The following is a 21166-nucleotide window of genomic DNA, read 5'->3' on the forward strand; positions in this document are numbered from 1 at the left end:
AGATACTTAAAGAAAGGGGGAGCGGTGGGCCTTCAAAAAGGAGCGAGGGAGTGATGGGCAACGTTTTTCTATATGTTGCTCGTGAGCCGCCAAGTACCAGTCTCGCAACAGTACTGGCGTTAAAGGATCGGTCCTTCACTTGCGGATCGTTCGCGAGTCGAACTCGCTCTCTTGCCACGCCTTTGACTCACGAACTCGAGTCGGACTCATTCACTGCTGACTTTTTTGAGGATCGTTCGTTCTTCACTCTCTTGCTATTACCCGCAGGGAGCGCAGCAACCGACGGTGCATATTATCATATAGAAAGAAGCGAAGCGTAGCGATTCGTACTATCGGAAAAGTGTCGCTAACCGCTAGGCAATAGAGTCAGCTTACGGGGTGGGGCGCAAGCAAGCGTAGCGAATCACATAGAGTTGCCCCTACCTGCCAGCGCGCAGATAGATAGGGCGGGCGAGCGCAGGGATGGATGTCTGAGCGGTTGAAAGAGTCGGTCTTGAAAACCGAAGTATTGATAGGAATACCGGGGGTTCGAATCCCTCTCCATCCGCGAGGTCATAAGTTCTCTCTTGCCTTGTCTATAGATAAGAACGAATCTCCTCGACTCGACTGATATGATGGATGGAATGGGTAGAAGGTTGAGGTTATTGTGTGTTGATTTAGTTAGGACTTTGTCTCCCTTTCGTTATCTTCCGCCCCGGGTGGATGACCTGTGGGAGCTAAGTCGAAGATCTCGGTGTCGTCGTGAGTGGTTGATAAACAACGATTGCAGTTTGATTTAGGGAGTCCCAACCCTGTGAAGCTTAACAGACAAAGAAAACGATAGAGACTTCCGGGTATAGGGTGACGACCTTAATGAATCAAGTATTCAGGTGGCAGAGTTTTGAGCTACATAAGCGCTCAAATTCCGGAATACTTATTGCCCCAAAAATATGATCAACCCCAGGTACATTTATTAGGTTTTGATCTGAGGCTATCCTGGTCTGCAGGACCCAACACAAGTATTCATCCTTTCCAATCTGAAAAAGGTGTTGCCGAAAGCTTACCCTCTTCCACACGGATGCTACAGCCGCTATCACTTTTGCAGGAGGGGAATTACAGAGTTCGCCTCTCGACATCTTGTTTGGTAAGCGGAATTTTGACCCAGGCGCCCTAGTGTTGCCTAACCGTTCGGCCGGAGATGTCGGATGCGAGATCTTTAGCTACTTGTATCAATTTGCCGCAGTGTGCTTAGATACAATGGGCTGGCAGCTGAGGCTTGGCAGGATGGGGGAGTTAATTAAGGTCGAGGGAGCAGGAAAGAGTTTGTTATTCGCTATTGGCTTAGTACGGCCTATACATAATAGGGCCATGACGGTTTTGGCAAGGCCTTGAACTTCATATATCCCTTTTTTACTCAATCCAGAATACCGAGAAAGTCAGATTGAATCATTTTGTCGACCTTTCCTTTGGATTTATTATCATAGGTAGTGTTCGAGATCGCCTCTGTGCGGTGAACGCTCGAATGTAGCTAACATCAGTTTTGTCCTCGCGTGGTTGAAGGAGATGCTGCTGCTGGATGGAATGCTTCCGGGGCGCCATGATCCTTCTATCAGGAATAGAATAATCGAGGGCACTGACTGACTGCATCAATCATCGCTCAGTGAGCTATTAATTGCCGCCAATAGCGCTTCGCTTGCATGCAAGGCGGCTAATAAAAGCGCCAGGTAGACGCGCGGAGATGCATTTTGAGTACTGGTGGTACTGGACAAGCTCTAGGGGAATAATCTCTTTCTTATTTCTTTCTTATTTCTTTCCCATGACGACTAGGAACGGGCAAATCAAGAATTTCACTTCGAATTCCGGACCTCAACATCCTGCTGCTCATGGTGTTTCACGATCAGTATTGGAAATGAACGGAGAAGTGGTGGAACGTGCGGAACCACATATTGGATCACTCCAGTGCGGCACGAAGCCGCTGACGCTGAGTAGGCTCCTATGCCGCTAGCACGGTGGAGGTTCCGTAGCGCGTCATGAGCACCGGGCAAAGGGACGGTTGAGCAACTCAAGCGAACCGCCCTACCTGACTTTGGATAAAGATAGAAGGGAGAAGGTTGTGAAGGTGGCCTCGTTATCCACACATCTGGTCGGAGGACCGACCTGGGTTTTCACGAGCGTAGGCGGGTCCTGGAGTGCCCGTCAAGGGCGCTAGCGCATACCCCGGGGTGATCATCACCACCTGCACCTCACATCTCGGCACAGTGGAACGTGTAACCCGCCTGCTGTCCAAGTCAACCACTGAATTTCCTGTAATTCATAGCGCCTAACAGAACGTAGCAGCAAGGGACAACCCACCCATACAGACAGCCTGCGGGGAGGATGGCACTACTGGCAAAGACCGTCTGGCGAAAACGCCGCAGGCGCGAAGCGTGGTGGGCCTGCGCCGGGGGAGCATAGGGAGGAAAGGGAGCCCGGACGGTGGAAGAGCCAGGGGAAGCCGGGTCATTTGACGGAAATGGAAGGTCCGAGCGGCTCATTCATTCTTGAAAAAAGAGGGGGGGAGCGAGCCAATGTATCAATGAATAGATACAGTCAACGGTATTAAGACAGCGCTGCCTACACGCGAATTAGCTTCCGAGGTCGAGCAGTCTCAATTTCACTACAGGATTTGCGAATGAATGCTGGGCTGGGCCACCTCAAATGGCGTGAGCCGCATGCGGGGAGACCCGCACGTACGGTTTTCAGGGGGATCCGGCCGGCCGGCGCCCACCCGACTAGAGGGACTGAGAAATTAATCGAGTACAAAACTTATCTTCAAGCTTTACCTTATTTTGATCGTTTAGAGGGCGATCGCGGAGTCACTGAATGAAGTCCTCCCTCCCTTTCTTTCGGAGGTGCTGACCCGCTGCGAGGCAGATATGACTAAGTGACATATTGAATATGGCGACGACTACAGCATGTCGTAGAAGGAGATAAGAGGTGGAGCCAACGACCCACTAAGACTCACGTATCTACAACTACATTCCCGAGCGGCAGTCAAACGGAGGCGTGAATGCAAGATGCCAGCGGAATGATCGACCGGACAGAGGCTAGGGCAGCTTTCTTCCCACCGCGTCCTTCCTTGTGTGTCGGAGATACAAAGCGAGTGCACCGGAAAAGAAGGGGAACTGAATCGATCTATTCCATGGCGAAGCATCCGAAGCATAACTGCACACTCACACGATCTTTGCCGAGAGATAGGAGCATTCGGTGGAACCGGTGAACTACACTTGCTTCTTGATAGATGTGTGGGACAGAGGGCTCGTGGTACCTGCTGCCCGCCCTTCCTCCGCTTTGATAACCGTGTGAACGGAGAGTGGGCAGAGCAAAAGGGAAGGAGGTCCTCATACGGAGTCGCACACTTGAGCAGTGCGGGAGACTGGAGAATGGGTCGAGTAAACTCCCTTAGGGCCGATTAAATCACAGACGAGGAACTTTTCTTTCTTTTTTTCTTTTTGATTTGAAGGGTATGTTCTCAAAAAAGAAAGGCAGAGGTAAATACTTCGAAGAGGCGGCTCGGTAGGGATGGAATGGTCAATAGTCAAGTCAAGGATGACTTCTTTGTTGGCGAAACGATGGGGGAGAGAAAGCACGCCAGTGATTCTCTGAGCCGGTCTTCATTTCCAACGCCTCGGGAAACAGGTCGAGATAGATGACAGCACCTTTTTATCCTCTTCCTTACCGGGAAGGCGCACTTCTCTTCTTCTTCTGGCCTTCACCTCCTGCCCGGCCCGGAAATAGAACCCAGCCCCCTTTCTGATCCATTCATTTCTGCAAGCAGGCGGGATCCAGAGCTAAGCCCCCCTCCTATTCGAAGCCGGGTGTGGCCTCGCCCTTTTGCTCTTCCTTCGGTTTGGCTCCACGAAGGCGCCGCCTAGACTAGGAGCCCCACTCATATTCAAAAGGCGCCCAGCTTTCAAGACGATGATAATAATTAGTCAACTTTTTCCAATATCATGGAATAGCATGGCCCGGGGCTAAGGTAACTCCAGTGGGAGAGCCGTGTTATGGGTGACCTTATTGCACGGTTCAGAGAGCACTTGTGTATGTGATGCAAGTGAACGTGTACGAAAAAGCTGTCGTAAAGTTTCGTTGTTCGTTCCGTCGTTGACCCTATCTATGTTTCTACGATGGCCCAAGAACACGCTCATTCTTCAGCCGTAGAGAGACTTTTGAATTGTGAGGTACCATTACGAGCTCAATATATAAGAGTGTTATTCTGTGAAATAACTCGAATTTCAAATCATTCACTTGCTTCAACTACTCATGCTATGGATGTGGGAGCATCAACTCCGTTCCTTTGGGCTTTTGAGGAGCGGGAGAAATTGTTGGAATTCTATGAAAGAGTCCCGGGAGCCAGGATGCATGCCAGTTTCATACGACCTGGTGGAGTGGCACAAGATCTGCCTCTTGGCTTATGTCGAGATATTGATTCCTCCACACAACAATTTGCTTCTCGTATCGACGAATTAGAAGAGATGTCAACCGGCAACCGTATCTGGAAACAACGATTAGTGGATATTGGTACTGTCACTGCACAGCAAGCAAAGGATTGGGGATTCAGTGGTGTAATGTTAAGAGGTCGTGCGACATGAAGACATTGATAGCAATATGGGGGAAGTTCCCATCAGGCAACAACGGTTCTGCCTGACCCTACAAAAGCATGCATATGTTGTCAGTGAAGATTTTGTGTGAAGCCTTGGAGACGACGTACCCGGGGCTAGGGTGAGCTGAGGGGGGACAGCGTAAGTGAGCGAATGTGTGTAAGCCCAGTCAAAGATTCCTATTCTAGGCGGGGCGGGCCATCAACCTTCGAATGGTGTTGGTCCTACGGACCGTGAACGGATTCGCCTCTGGCCTCTGGGCACGTCGGAACCGCATGAGTTCACCGGGGTGGAGCACGGTCCGCCAAAATCGGCATAGGTTAGGTGCTATTGATGGAACATGGTAAGCCCATCTTTCTCCATATGAAAGTGCTGCGGGCACATAGAGATGTGGGTAGAGGAAGTCTCAAAAAGCGAAGGCCGAGCTGTAGGTCACGTGACCTGCACCGAAAAGGTGGCTGACTGGGCTTTCTCCTGGATCAAAGCGGATCAGCTCGCCAAATTCGTCGATCGAATCGGGCGCCCCGGAACGTCGAATGAAAGTGGTCTTTCTACAACCCTATTTATATGATTTTTAGGGCCCCTTTCCCCCTATCCCTCCCTTATGTTTAGGAGCGGGATCTGCCCAAGAACGACCTGTGGTGGTACGGAAGGCACGGACTCCGCAAGCGTCCCGCACCCTCTGAGAAAGAAACTCCTCAACCATCACAAGATAAAGAAGTATGACGCTCTGTGTCTGACTCTATTGGTCATAGTTCCTTGCTGTTGCGGCCGGTGCTCGTTTGCGCGCGTGTGAACCACCAGATCATAAGGAAAGATGCCTCTCGGGGCATCTGAGAATGACTCGAGCCGTATGAAGGGAAACTCCCACGTACAGTTTGTTTTGGGGGGGAAGGAGCCCGACAGGGTCCCCCCACTGACTTGGCCCGGGCCTAAGTGAAAGTGCAAAAGTGAAGTGGTGGGCCTACCCATCCCAACCTGGGGTATGCTGGGATTCGCGAAGAGCAGCACCTTACGATGTTCATGACCAATCGGATCTTGACGTACCAGTAGGTACCAGAGGAGATCGCTATGATCATTACTGTATCCGTATCGAAGAGATGCGACAAAGTGTTCGGATCATTGTGCAATGTCCTAATCAAATGCCTAATGGCATGATGAAAGCCGATGATCGTAAGCTATGTCCTCCATCACGATCTCGAATGAAACTATCCATGGAATTGTGCGCCGTGTGAAACGTAGATCATCGCCGTTCTTAACCGAGACTCAGGTTAAGCTCCATCTCGGAACCGCCGTGGGGTTAGGAGTAAAGCATCCCGAGGTTGGCGCATCTCGTTGGGCGTGGAGAAGCATTGGGAACCCCAATATCTTTCTTCGGAGCAGTTTCTTTTCCCGTCCCCTCGCCCCGGCATAGCGCTTCGCTTCCGGTTCTTCGGAGGAATCAACTGACTTCTCCCTTCTTCATTGATCCGGGGGAAAGGGAACCGTCTACCAGTTGGGAGGCTAGACATCAAGGTTGTGGCTTGATGAGGATAACTAAGCTGACACGCCGGAGTTGGCTGCTAGCACAATAGGGTGGTGCCTTACCGCATCGCAGGCGCACGCGCGGTAGCGTTCGTGGTGGTGCTTTAGGATTCCAATGTACTGCGTCCAAGATCAGAACAAGCTTGCCGGCGGACCACTGCCGTCCCATTCTTTAGTGAGCTGGAGCGCTGCCATCTTATCCACGGAAAACGCATCAAGCTATCGCTTCGGGTCGAAGCACTAAAAGAAAAGGACCGGGAAACGCGGCGGCATAGGAACCACGGGAACCCAGGAGGGAGAAAGACGATGTACGGGATACGGGATCCTCGCAGTAGGCTGGACCAAAATCCAGCCGAGAGAGGGCAGCCTTTAGAAGCAACAGGTTGGGAAACCAAGAGAAGGCTTCGCCTTTTCTTATCTTCTTCCCGGCACAAAAAGAGGGATTAGCATTATTGACCCCATGAGAAAGCACTAACACCTTCCTCATCGGGGCTCCGCGCACTGGGAAAAGGCTTCCGCGACAGGAAACCGGCTACTAGTTAGGAAGTGAACATAAGGTATCAAGAGGTCCCTCACAGTCAGGTGCAATGCAATTGCCCCCTATTAGTCAAGTACCCCTCTTCCTATTTAGTTTACGGGTTAAGGCGAGAAATGGCTTGATGAACCCTTCCGTTCACCAGGCACCGGCCCCATTCACTTGCAACTCATAGAGGCTGTAAGTAAACAGTGCCCCACTAAATCCAAAGTGATGGTGGGGTTGAAAGACGAGAGTGCCTACCTCCGCGCCGAGAGTGCCCGCCCTTTCTGTCAAGTAGGCTACTTTTTCCGGAATGCAGTCCGGAATAAGTGTTCCTGTGTATATAGATATCTTCGATGCTGTCATTTCGACATGTCCGCTTCAACCCCTCTTTCGCCTCCCAAAAAGCAAAGTTGGCTTGACGAGCGCAGATGAGGAAGCGGGAGCAATAAAACCAAGAATCTCTTTCTTTTCTTTCCAAATACTTTATGAAGTTAAGGGGCAAAGAGAAGCGCTTTCGCTACTAAGAAAGCAAATGGTCAGCGCGAGGGTTCGACGACTTAGCCGAGCGTTAGCGACACGTCATTCTCATAGCGAGGCGCTTCGAGTTAGCGAAGTGCTGTAGTAGCGTCGGAGACTATGTGCTATAATGCTGAACTAAGGACGTTCCGCCTTATCTATAGAAGCAGTCGACTGAGTTCTGAACGAATGGGATCCTTGGTGGGTAATGGCTCAATCTATAGATGGAAAGCCTTATGATGGGAAACTACCACGTTAGGTTTGGAGAGAGATGGGACCCGTTATAGTTTAGGGGGAGCAGATGCAAGCTTTTTCTTTCCATAGCCGGCCAAATGACTACCAGATCATCGGTTTACTCTACCTCAATTCACCATTTTGAACTTTATACAGAAGGTTTTTCTGTACCAGCTCCTTCTACCTATACCGCAGTTGAAGCACCTAAAGGTGAATTTGGTGTCTTTCTTGTCAGTAATGGGAGTAATCGTCCCTACCGTTGTAAAATAAGAGCACCTGGCTTTGCCCATTCACAAGGACTCGATTCTATGTCCAAACATCACATGCCAGCAGATGTAGTCACCATCGTAGGTACTCAAGATATTGTGTTTGGAGAGGTAGATAGATAGGATGTAGTCTTGCTCGATCAGGACCCTAGCTTTATTGCGAGCCAAAACTGCCTGAAAGAAGCAAAATGGAAAAGGATGCAGAATGCAATGGGATTCCTGATCCAATAAGAAATCCCAATTCAGAGTTTGTTTGGATCAAATTCCTATGTTATACTATTCCATTCTCGATGATGAATCGATTTGATAGATCAGATATTATTATTCCAAATATTGATCCGATTCAGTATCATCAGAATGACAAAAGCTGACATAGTTACTAGTGGTTCGAGGAGAAATCCTTTCAATCATCAACGCCCTTTTCTACTAAAACTACTATTCATGATAGCGGTCAAATCTGTGGTTGAATCATTGCTTACCTCTGTGATATGTAGGTATTCTTAATCTACAGCAAATCCTTGCAAGATCATGTCACCCATTTGCAGCAAGTATTTGACCTTCTGAAGCAGAATCAACTATATGTGAAGTTGAATAAATGTTCATTTGCTCAACCACAGATAGAATACCTGGGTCATGTCATTAGTGGGCAAGGGGTGGCTACAGACTAAAAGAAGATCCTCACAGTGAAAGAGTGGCCTACTTCCAAGTCAAGCACATTAGAGTTTGGGCTTAGGAGGACAGGCGTTTCATTCACAGGAGCTTAGCTCATTTGACTGCTCAAAGACTTAAAACACCAATGCAGCACAAAGCTTTCCTTTCCTCAAGCTCATGGGATTACAATATACCATCCAATAAAAGGCTCAGAGAATAGGGCAGCTGATGCACCACTATCTAGATTACATGAGCCAGATGAACTCAATGCCATTACTTCCTGTCAACCACAATGGCTCACTGATATTGTTGTAGGGTACAGCAAAGACACATTCACCCAGAATTTACTATCTGAATTGGCAGTCCTGAGCACTCACAAGAATAGCAAATATTGATTGCATAATGGGGTCACTCGATATAGAGGAAGAGTATGGGTTGGTGCAAACTTCTAAATGAACAAAAAACATCTTGCAAGCACTTCATGCCAGTGGTATTGGTGCCCACTCTGGCATTACTGCTACTTATCACCGCATCAAGGCACTATTTGCTTGGACAAGAATCTTTCAATCAGTGGAATCTTTTGTCAACAAGTGTCAAATCTGTCAGCAAGCTAAGGTAGAACATTAAAAACTCCCTGGCCTCTTCGATCCTCTACCCATTCCTGATGAAGCATGGTCCATTATCAGCATTGACTTCATCACTGGATTACCAAAGTCCCATTACTATGATTCAATTCAGGTGGTGCACGAGACAAGCCAAACAAACAGAAACCGAATTAATACCGAAGAACACGAGCTGTGGGCCGTAAAGTGGAAACGGTTGCAGGCCAAAGTTGTCCCCCTTTGCCACTAAGACTTGAATCTTTAACCATCGGAATACCCGGTACTCTCTCTACCAAACAGGCAAGATAGTCTTATCTTGAACTCTGTCCCTTCTCTAATGATTGACAAGTTTAGTGCCTGGTAGTAAGGGTATTTTGTGGTCTATTGTCCTCCTAGGAGGTCACTCTGTAGGCTCAGCAAACAATTCACTGAAGCCATTCAAGACCGGTTGCAGGGCAGACAGACCATTGACTTGACATGACCGTAATACATACAGAATAGGAAGGATAAGCTATAAGATAGAGATCCGAATTGTTGTGCTCCGGAATAAAGAAGAATACCATCTTGTCTAATCAAATACGAATACCATCTTATTGATTTAGTCAGCTTGCATCAACACATAAGATGTGATATGAGTAGTGGGAAATAAACTCTTCTTTGATCACTTGAAACATAGTAGAAAGCATCCAAAACAGAATGAAATGCTGTTCAAAAGAAGAAGCTACCTGGCCCAACCACTACACCATTTTGCCTAATGTGTGACTACCCATATCAGTTACAACATCTTCCGTTTCCATGTTTTCAGTGCCTTTTTCTTATAGTATACAAAATAGGATTCTGGATTGCTCTTCATTTCGTTCAATTTATCCCCTTGCTTTTCAACGTATATATATTAACCCGCCTTGTTTACCTATTTCTTCTACAATTCACATGACTCATTGAAACCAACTTTCTCCTTCCTACATTTTATCTCTACAGCAGTTATCCTGTATAATGATTTCTTTTTGGTCGCTACTCTCCTAACCGACGAGTCGGAGAGGATATGAATGTCCATTCACCCTACCACCCATTTTCCTTCTAGCTTCCTTGATCAACGACGAGTAAAGATCCCGAAAAAGATCCAAGGGAGTACAATACACTTTATATTCATGTCTTGAATAATGAGGGGGGTAAAGAAGAAAGTCCGGTTTCTCTCTCCTTTGCGGATATGCCCTTATTCAGCTCTTGAAAGAAAGAGAGATAGAAAGAGAGAATGATCAAACTCAACTAGACGGCAGTTCCTCTTGTTCAAACCTCTCTTGCCGAGTCTTCTCCTCATAGCGAGTTTCGCTCTCGCTTCGCGTGTCCTAAACATAAAAAAAGAAAGAATTGATTGTGAAAGACAAGTGTTTCATTCCCCTCCCTAATCATTGAAATTCGAACTATCCGCTAGCTCCTCCTTTGTTTGGATTATAGCCCTTCCTTGGGGATTTACTATCCAAAGTAAATCTTTCCAGTTTCAAATGCTACTATTTCTTCGTGGGCAGAAAGTCCAAAATCTTCTTTTTCCGGTACTCCTTACTCTTTTCTCCCGTCGTCCTACTTTCACTTCTACGGACCTTCTATCCATAACGAGTTCCAGGATTGGTGAATCGATGTGGGAATAGATAAAACGATTGTTGAGTACACAGTATAACCGTGTAGCTCATCCAGAAGATCATCAATGACCGGTATCGGGTATTTCTTTTTTACGGTTTGCGCATTGAGTTGCCTATAATCCATAGGCGCCACGAACCTTCTTTCTTCTTGTAAAGAAGAGCCGGTGAGGCATGAACTAGGTTGTAGAGTACCATTCTAGAGTAACTCCTTGATTATGGCTTCAATTTCATCCGGTGGTGTGAATACCTATAAGGCCTTTGATTCACTGGTTGACTATCGTGAGGTGAATCCGATGGTCACATGGTCTTTTAGGAGGGAGGGTAGTGGGTTCTAAGAACACATCAGAGAAAGAGGACCAAACCTGCTTGAGTCCTCTTCTACATCTTGAGTACTTCCCACTCCAATGGATCTAGTTTTTAGAATAGCTTTGATCCGGCCATGTAGAGCACTCATAGAGGTCCGGCTTCACGTCAGTAATCTACCACACCCATGCTATAATTCAGTAGAGTCCCCACTTGCCAACCGCGATGTCTTGGTTGAGAGGCCCCACCTACCCATCTTCCCACAATTTCACTGAGGTAGTACCATCCCCAATTCACCACTTCTTGTGTTGATGTACTAAGAAATTGGTTGAGGCAATCGACTTCAATCAGAGGAAGCACTTGTGCACATCAACTTAGGATATCCCCTCCGTTCTACACCATATTATGCACTCACCTCTGGTATAATATAGGAAAGGAAGACGCCCTTTCAGTGCACGCCAAAGCAGCTTTGCCTAGAAGGCTTTGAAATACACTACTAGGTCCCTCATTCTCAGTCGGCCTTCACAAAGCGGTTTGCACACCTTGGACCAGCTAGACAGATGTTCCGGCCTTTCTCCTATTAAATGCATCTGCCACCTTATTTTCCATTTTACCCCTAATATTCCGCCTTTGAAAGTCAAAGCTCACACTTGCTCATCTTAGCATGTAGCTGATTCCGCAGAAAAAGTGTTAGCTGCAAGTGCTGTTGATGCTCCTTCAGTGTTTTACTGTCAAGAAGTATATCATCAAACCAACACAAATCTTCTGGGTTTGAACACATCATTCATGAGTGCTTGAAACGTTTCAGGAGCATTTGTAAGCCCGCATCACATTGAATTCATAGTTACAGGGTTCTGAATGAAGTTTGGGCTTGTCTTCCTCTCTCATCCTGATCTGATGATAGCCAGATCTTAAGTCAATCTTGCTGTAATATTTAGCACCACTCATCCAATAGGGCATCTATGTGCCGGAATTGGGTATTTCTTCTTTACTGTACTGGCATTCAGCTGCCTGGTTTCAATGCACATCCTCCATGTCCCATCCTTCTTCTTCACTAACAGCACAGGTGAAGCAAAGGGGCTAGTAGAGGATTGTATCAGTGAATTCTTCAGCAATTCCTCAATTCTCAATCTCAGCCTTTTGCAGATGTGAGTATCCGTATGGCTTCAGATGTTTGGGCTCAGTACCTTCGGGGGTATATAGTGATCATGGATTCTTTTTTTGTAAGGACTTAGGTTCTTGAAACACCTACTCTTAAGAGTTCAGTAGGGTTGAAATTGGATCAGAGATCAGAGATGTTAGGTTTACTGAGTTGACCATGCACCATTGAGCCATCATGCAGAACTAAGCTTGTTCTGATTTAGTAGCAATCAGCTCTTATCCTTCCACCTGGTACAACTTTCCTCCTCCCCTCTTGATTCCTTCCAGCACCACTTAAACACTGCGGAAAGGGTTTTGACCAGCTAGTCAGATTGCCCCATTACGGGCGTGTTACGCCAGAAAGTTCCTCAATCCTGTGCCTGTTCCCGAGCGAGTCAGTCCCATTTCGATGACGAACGACACGATGTGTGCCTCCATAGAGCTTCCCATTTGACATTTCTCCATCGCGAGAGATTCTCTCCAGCCACAGGTTCCCCAGTGGTACGTCCGGGGTCGGTTCAATCAATGCGCTATCAGTCCAGTACCATTAGCTCTCCAAGGGTCGCAATCCATTCTTTTCGGGCAAGCCAGTTCAGTTCCTTTCTGGTAGCAAGAGATCCCATATCAGATTAAGTAAAGGGATTACCTAGCTAGCGCATATCGAAGAGTTGGAGACTTCCTGCCACTATAGAAAAAGCCGTTGATGGATCAATTTCTGTAGGTGGGTCTAAACTCGGATCGAGACATTCGGATTTGCCAATGAAGAGTACTGCCTTGGAGGGGTAGGGGTTGTAGGGGAAGAACCAACCTTTTGTAGGTAGCAAAACATCTCACTCAGTAACTAAATTAGAGTTCGATCTTTTACGTTTGTGTTGTCTTTTTGCATTTTTGTTTCGATCCGACATCAGATCCGAGTTATTGTTCACTGACTATATCTTAGACCATTGTGATCTCTTTCTTTCACTTGGTTTTTCTTCCTTCCCTTTGGTACTCCTTAACTCGGAGATACTCCTTCGGTACTACTTGGCTACTACTTGAGCAGATGGGTTTAGTCCCTTCCTTCGGGCAACGTTTTCTCTGGGTGCCACCGGCTTACCACCGGGTTGAAAGAAATCCCTTACTATTAGGACATAGTGTTCGGTATGACTTAAGGCTACTGGATTGACTTTCTTTAATGTTGCATCTGCTTTCAACTATTTCATAGCCTCTCGTCCCGAGAAAACGTCGAGAGCAGGGGCCAAAAAGTAAAATCCATAGAGTTGGGGACTAAAGAGACTCTTTTTTTACAGCCAACCATGAAGAGAAGAGAGTCTCAGAGTAGATTCGGTAATGTTGAGTCGATCTAGTATGGAAAATTCTTCGCTGTGCGCTTGCCTTTTGCCTGCTTCTGCTTCATCTGCAGATCGGATTCCTTCCCCAGAGTTCTTACTTATAGGCTTTATAGCCAAGCAATAGAATAGCTGCTTCTTCTAAAGCAGATTAGAGTGCGACGACCAAAGCTACGGAGCGGCCTCTACCGCTTTCCCTACTGTTCTGGTTGAACTAGGGCTTTGGCTGAGCGACCACCTTCTTCCAGTATTCTTAGCTTACTGTCTGCTTCCTGCCTGATCGGTGTTGACTGACTGTTCTTGCTTGTCTTGGGCCTGCTCTAGTTTTGGTGCTGCTAACTAAGGGTCGAATTTCGTGACTTGATGAAGAGGAAGCCGAGTATCTTTGGTCTTGAAGAGTCAGGCCAATCCAACCGCTTGCTCCTGCCCAACTCAGTCTCAGTCGTACCATAATGCGCCTGGACTCAACACTTTTCTTGCTACAAGACCACCCTCTAGCCCTCATGTAAAATAGATGACAGAATTGTAAACAATCATAGAATGATTTAAGCTGAGGAACATAGAGGTCTCTCCCACAATTTTTGTCATATACCTCTGGAATAGTGTTGAAATCAAACGCCACTAAGCAGTTTTTTAAACCAAGTGGTTTATCTTAGTGTGCTAGCCGCTGCTTCATTTCGTATAGCGATAACGCTTTCTCTTTCTTAGTGCTCCACCCCGCGGAGAACTCTGGTTGTGCTTTGGTTGGCTTTCTCTTTTTTTCTATTTTCTCTGACTTGACTCAGCTTGACCTACTTGACTCAGCGGTTAGAGTATCGCTTTCATATGGCGAGAGTCATTGGTTCAAATCCAATAGTAGGTAAAGCCGGCCGAAACCCCCGCGTTTGCCAGCATGACAGCAAGCACAGACTGGCATCAAGGAGTAGAATGACCAAAGCATCGGTTGCTTCCACTTGTTTGTTGCCTTCTTCGACCGACAGACAAGGTACCCCCTCTTTTTCTCTTGCGAACCTACGTTGAGCTTGGGACAACCCGCAACTGGCATAGGATATTTCAAAACCGCCAGGATCCATCCTTCTTACGAACCAAGAGCACTGGAGAAGCGAAGGGGCTCGTGCTGCGACGAATAATGCCATTGTTCATCATCTCACAGATTTGCTTCTCAATCTCTGTTTTCTGGTGGGGTGCATATCTATATGGCCGGACATTGACTGGCACTGCACCTGGCACCAACGGAATTTGGTGGTCACAGGCACGATGAGGGGGTAATTCCTTTGGCTCCCGGAACAAAGCATCAAACTCCTGTAGCAGTTCTTGAACAGCTGGAGGTGTCTGCTCTGCAGGATCAGCATCCAGAGTAATTGCTTGCAGATCATGCTCCTAGTGAATCTGACGCACTTGCACACACTGGCTAACAGCACCCCGTTTCCGCAATCCTTGCAGCTTACGGACAGAGATTGGACGGCAGGAAGGATTATCTTGAATGCCATTGAGAGTGATGCGGCTCCCTTTGTGCGTGAATTTCATACGACGATGACGCCAATGTACCCACATCGGGCTATGGTCTTCGAACCGCTCTTGCCCTCCCCTTTCACTTCCATAGTGGTCTTCTTTGGCCGGCCCACTCATTTCACTCTCAAGCTCTCATGTTCGTGCTTTAAGTCAGTTCGTACTTTTCAGTATATAAGAGAATGACTGAACTCGCGTTGAAAGCTACTAAACAACGGCTGACAGAGACTCATAAGAGGGAGAGCGGTAGCAAAAATGAGATCTTTCGTCTAGATAGAAGAGAGATCCTTTCCATCCTTTCTATAGGAAATGACTGATGTTGCTAAGTCACCTTCCGCTGCTCTTGCGTCATCCCTTTTCCAATTCTTTTTGTATGGCTCGGTTGCATCCGATTGATCGATCCCTAGTCACTGATTACATGCATGAGTTCTTTGATTCACTACTGACTTCTTCTGTGGAGCCGAGTTCGCCGACTGAGACTACTTGAAAAGAATTTTCGACCAACCGATCTCACGACGATGAGTCACCCACGTACATAACAAAAAATGCAAATAGAAGAGCAAGTAAATCAAGCTCAATTACAACTCACTCTGATCAAATAGCACTCAGGTATAGGATTTCCAGCGGAAAGGTAGCCTTGCTCGCTTCTTTACCCTTGTACGCACAAATCTAGCTCATAGCAGCACTTTCGAGTTCGGTTACTTAAGTACAGAGATTGGAACAACTTAGCGCGGGAAGTCCCATATCTTGTCTTAGCCTCGCCTCACCTATTTCCTCATAACGAGATCAGAATGAAATAGAATGGAATCTCAAGTCTTAGCTAGATCAGGGCTACCATGTTCCCTCAGACGAAAAAGAAAAGAATACTAGACCTGTTGGACTCGCAAAGTAGGATCAGGCTTTTTCTACTAGAAACAGAGGAGAGCGAAAACTAAGTCAAAGGGGGAAGAGATGTTTATGAGCATTTTAAGGCCGGTTGACAACATCCAATGTCTCCCACGAGGGTGCCTGAAACTCCAGTTTTTCTAGGCAGATGTAGGTATATATATATATTTAACACATTTTAGTTTGTAGGAAGATTCCCTGCTCTGAATTTTTTTCTATTTGGAGCTTCTTCCAAAGAGGTTGGGATTCTAGTTTCAATTGGATGTGTCCCGGTAAGATCGTTAACGACTGATATACTGCCTGAGACATGGCATGCTCTCCCCTCTGCGTATCGAGAGAAAGAAACAACTTCCTGATTCCAGTTTCTTTCATTTATACCTACGATATCCACGCTAAAGATGAAAAGTTTTGCAGTTCATATCAGCCTGAATGAGGAAGTAGAGTCAGTTTCGTCCATAAACTGGGCCGAAGATCTGACAGAGGTTGACTTGCTGGCTTGTGAGTTGCCAGCTCCGTAGTTGATTGCTAACCATAGGATAGTGACAGCCAATATTCCTATTCCTGCTTGTGTGCTTGTTTGCTATTCTTCCTGTTCCTGTTACGAGACGACCTCGGCTCAAGCTGACCCCACACTGAAAGTCGTCAAGCAGTCTTGGGCTCCATCAATCAGTGAGGAGGAAACCAAAACCTGTTGGAGTTCCCCGCCATCACCTCGCCTAGATCCGGGGGTTCATACCCTCCTGTAGCAGAGATGTAAGTCGCAAAGGCTACTTGTCTGCCGAGGGGGGAGAACTACCTAGTATCAAATTCACAAAGCAACACATTTAGTAGTTGACATCTTTCTTTCTCGTTTTCATCGGAAAGGAGAGTTTTCACGTTAAGCAAGGAGAGCTACGAGTTGGAGGGCTATTTCACCGACCGTCACTTCTCCTTTGTATCTGTCGAAGACGCAAGTAGCCCAACGACAGGCTTGTGTGGAGTTGAATGACAACACGCAGAGGTCTTTTGGCGAAACTGGGGGCTCTTTGTCTAAAGGAAGGGCAAAGTTAACATGCCAATCCCAGTTTCAGAATTGGAAGAAGCAGTAGGAGGTTCACCATCAGAAAGGCATGGGACAACAAACTCTCTTAAAGCTTTCTTCGAATAAGTCTTTCGCTTGACTTGGCTCAACGGCTTTAGTTCAGTAAATGCTTTCATATGAAGCTTGAGTCAAGTCTAGTCTCATGCAGTGAAGATCATCAAGCAATCATTGCTCGTCTCTCCGAAACCTATTGATAAGGAACGCGTTCAAGTGTATGGAATAATCAAACCTTTCACGTATTTGTTAACATAGCGTTGGACGATTAATTCCTCTCTTTCTCCATGGCCTGCTTCCCATATCTGGCCTTACTAAAACTTACGAAATGCTAATTTGACCTCAATTTCCGGTTAACTGCTGACTTTCTTTGCTAGCTCACCCGAAACTCTATCTTCAGGAGGAAAGCTTGCTTGAGTACCTTACTTGAAAACAAACCGCTTGAGCTGTAACCGAAACAGAAAGGTTTGGTGAGCCGCTGCTTGCTCTCTAACTGCTCTTACCGCTTCTTCTTCTTGACCTCTACTCACTGCTGCCAATGCTGTGACTGCCGCCCCTATCTCTAAAGCTGCGGATTACAGCTCCTGATTCAAGCAGTTTTTTTTTTCTGAAGTATGAGTCTTGTTTGTGACATTCAATTCCAGAATGAACATTCAAAGGAAAAGTAGTATGGGACGCTACTTGCTATTACTGACTGCGGCTGCCGACCGAAGAACTGAAGATCTTCAATCTATGTTTGAGTGCTCTTGCGAAAGAAAATAATTTCGAATGAAAAAATGACTTCAAAAATAGGATAGGATCGCGGATTCCATATATTTTTATAGAAATAAAGATATTGTACTCCGCATCTTTACACCGAATCCTTAAAAGCCATTTAATGCCTTCTTGCCTGCCTTCTGTTCAAGCCTTCAGGCCGGCCTGCTCTTGCCTATGAATGAGATGCCTACTTCCCATTAAGTCAAAATACCTCATAGACATACATATTTATAAGAATACTTAGTTAGTTAAAGAGAAAGATGGCTTTTGACAATTTTTTTAGTCCCCTCGTTCCCGAGCAAGAAAACGGATGCGCTAACGCGCAACGGCTTTCGCGCTAGTTGCTCAATCCGTTGCTTGTTCGGAAGAATCCGCAAATGAATATTCTTTATTTCCTCTCGGACAGGCCATCTTTTTTCATTCGAATGTACATATTTTTCGGTAATGATCATCTACAACTGAAAGACTGACATCTTCCTCTACTCGATCCTTAGTTATACAATCTCCCTCCACCTCAATTTTTATGATCCTCATAGCCTTTTTTATTCGCGTCCTCCCCCTGGATCTATTCCTGCCGCGTCCACGTCCTCTGCCTCCAGCAACTAGAGCTGCATCATCTTGTTCATTATTGAGAATAGGCCTCTTCTCACACCGTACCAGTTCTTTTTGCAGTTGAATCTTCCCGTTCTGGCTTATTGAGTGTATAGATTCTTTTTGAAATGCAATCTATTCCCACGTCACTCTTCTCATAACATATCCTGTTCTCCTCACTTTGATTCTGGATTCACCGGTTGATTTAAGACGGGGTTCTATGCTTTCTAGCCCCATTTGACAAAAGTGAGCTTCCCCTATCTCTTTTGTAGGAATCAGATAGCAATGCTCATTCGTGAATAGCATTTCATGCTTCCGCTACTTCGTCGGAGAGATCCATGGAAACTAAAAAAAGAAAAGCGGACGGCATTGTTCATACGATAGCCGGAAAAGTAAGTTCTCCCGCCGTCTATTCAAAAAAGAAAGACTTACTTATTCATAAACTTCCTTTTATCGAGCATAATAGCTCTTATACGCTTGTACAGAGGAGTATAAAACAATGTATATATATATATATAGGTGTTTAGTATCCTACAAAAACATTAACATCCAAAGCACCGTAAGCTTGCTTTCTCTCCCGCTAACATACAAAGAAAAGGTTTTTTTAGACTTTTCTATGGTAGGCCTACGCTAGTGGAATATCTTTTTTGTTTGTATTCTAGCTTAGCTCTCTCTATTCTTTGCTTAAGCTATCGTGTCGTGTAGATGGATGGCATCTCCCTATTCCCACATCCCCGGATATGATTAATGCATGGAAGCTAAGGAATTGGGTCATTCTTCAGCCCAAGATGCAAGCATTTGGACTCCATCCGAATATGGCAGTTGAACTCTTATAATAGGTTTGGCTCTGGAAAATGGGCTTATCTTGGGCAAAAAAACGCAAATAAAGAAGAGCTTCTTGTTTCCAAGCGGAACTCGAATGGGCTGCTAGCAGATTTGTTGGGGATGGCAAGTTAACACCGTGGGTAGGCTTGCCTTTCACTCGCCCTGGCACATTTTGGCGGAACGTTAACGTTATATATAGTGGAATTCTAGAGGTAAGTTAATGTTTTCAAAAATCCAAATGGAAAAGGATTTGCAAAAATATGCAGATTAGAAGCTAGTATCTCTAGTTTTATGAGAGAAAGAAGAGCAAGAATCGGCGAACATCCTAAAAAATGGTACTTTTGTCTCAATCCGATCAAAAACAAACATATTCTATTGTGTGTTGACCACCGGGAAACGAATGGATTAAGATGAAGACGGACGGTTCAATTAGCGAGCATGGGAAGGCTTGTGGAGGTTTAGCAATAAAAAGGGGATATATGCGTTCTCTCAAGCAGTTAAGAACAAGACCATACTCGAAGTCGAGCTCTTTTGCATCTGAACATGTATTCAAATAGCAGCTGAAAAGGAGTGTCAGAGGATTTGGATTGATTCGGATTCCCTAACGTAAGACATGGTCTACTCTCAAGATCCCAAAGTCCGCAGCTAAGGAAAGCCCCTTCTTCATAAGATCAAGAAAGTACGAGCATCTTTCGAAGATTGGAAAATCTCCCATACTTGGAGAGAAGCAAACCAACCGGCCGATTTGCAATTGACTATGCTTAGTAGTTGACATCTTTGGTCTTCACATTTTCCCTTCCATTTTGTAAAGTTAGTAGAAGAGGATAGATCCAGTAAATTGACGAATGTCAATCTTCATTTTTGTAGATTAATACACTGGTAGGGGTCGATCAGGAAAATCCCAAAGCTGACCCCCGAACAGCTGCCGGACTGCTCTACTGATCTTCTCTCTCTTCAGAAAAACGGAACCTTCTCAAAGACTCCCTTTGCACTGAGAACACAATTCAGAACCCTCCTTCTCACAAGAGGGCAAACCTTGTACGTTGATCGAATCTTCTTTCGCATCTAGAAGAGAGGCTGTGGGCTATCCAAGAGAGTGGTTCAGGTGACTACCGGAGTCATTGATTAAGCAGGTTAGATGGGCTTAGTAGGGCTCGAACCTACAATATCACTGTTATGAGCGGTACGTTTCAACCAATTAAACTATAAGCCCAATCGGATCTCTACATGCCGGGAAGAGCGGACAGAAAGAGGAGACCTTTGCTCTATCTCCTTCTTCCTCTTCCCGGGGCCCCGGAGGGGTTCTTTGGCAAGCCCTATTAAAGAAGCTAAGTGACTTTCATCACTCAAGTAGTGAGTTTGAGAGTGACCGTTAGGGCGACCACTTGTACTTCTAGGCCTTGGCGACCTATATGTTACGCAACACAGCTTCACTCAATTCAGTAAATCAATAGTTCAAACCAGCCCACTAATAGCTTAGATAGTGGCCCTTCCACTTTGGTATAGTTGACCCTACCTATTGACTCAAGGTTCATAGGAAGGGGGAACCCAGACGTAGTGGGATGTAGGCTTCAGTTGTTTTGGTACTTTTTCACTACGTCTTATTATTTGTTTTGTAACCGGCTTTTCACCGGCAGGTCAGTAGGCCTTTTAGAAGGCGAACAAACGAAAGTTCTCCGCGGGCGCTAGCGCTATCTTGTTCGCTTTTGTCAACTGAAGTCGCGCGTAGCGCCAACTAACTAATAGCTGATAGAGCGTGGAGCCCCTTCTCTAAGCGAGCAGAGCCATTTCTTTCTACTGTCGTCAAAAGAAAAAGAAAAGTACTAAAGGCGAAGGGCATTCTGTTGTACAGCTACTTTGGTATAGTTACAAAGGTAACCAGTAGGTGACTGTTGAATCGACAGTAGTTACGAAAGGGGGAAATAGCTCAGTTGGTTAGAGTGCTGGTCTGTCAAGCCAGAAGTCGCGGGTTCGAACCCCGTTTTCCCCGCCCAATCTTCCTCTTCCTGCCCGACTCATTTTGAAAACACTGGAAGCTGCTGATCCCAGCGTAGCATTCAAGACAATTGTTCCTTCTTCGGTCTCCCTCCACCCCCTTCATTTGTTGTGGGTCTCACCGCAGGCACTTACTTAATGAACGAGTGAAGATCTTCCTTCCCCCCTTATGTCTTACCAAGGACTGAGT

General features: G+C 46.1%; 1 protein-coding gene and 2 non-coding genes across 3 annotated transcripts in view; all 3 read left to right on the forward strand.

Annotated features, from left to right (window-relative positions):
• The first annotated feature begins 338 nt into the window (after positions 1 to 338).
• LOC123083729 (NADH dehydrogenase [ubiquinone] iron-sulfur protein 2) overlaps positions 339 to 21166 on the forward strand; it is a 28328-nt gene continuing 7500 nt past the window's right edge. The window contains exons 1-4 of the mRNA XM_044505678.1: positions 339 to 1938; positions 2752 to 2820; positions 4133 to 4598; positions 5597 to 5751. Coding sequence (XP_044361613.1) covers positions 1718 to 1938; positions 2752 to 2820; positions 4133 to 4598; positions 5597 to 5751 — 911 coding nt within the window. The 5' untranslated portion in view covers positions 339 to 1717. The remainder of the gene's footprint in view (positions 1939 to 2751; positions 2821 to 4132; positions 4599 to 5596; positions 5752 to 21166) is intronic.
• TRNAS-UGA (transfer RNA serine (anticodon UGA)) lies at positions 461 to 547 on the forward strand. Its single transcript has one exon. It is a non-coding gene; the product is annotated as a tRNA-Ser (tRNA).
• On the forward strand, positions 20898 to 20971 carry TRNAD-GUC (transfer RNA aspartic acid (anticodon GUC)). Its single transcript has one exon. It is a non-coding gene; the product is annotated as a tRNA-Asp (tRNA).

This window comes from Triticum aestivum, chromosome 4A (assembly GCF_018294505.1).
Source record: "Triticum aestivum cultivar Chinese Spring chromosome 4A, IWGSC CS RefSeq v2.1, whole genome shotgun sequence".
In the NCBI taxonomy this organism is placed as follows: Eukaryota; Viridiplantae; Streptophyta; class Magnoliopsida; order Poales; family Poaceae; genus Triticum; species Triticum aestivum.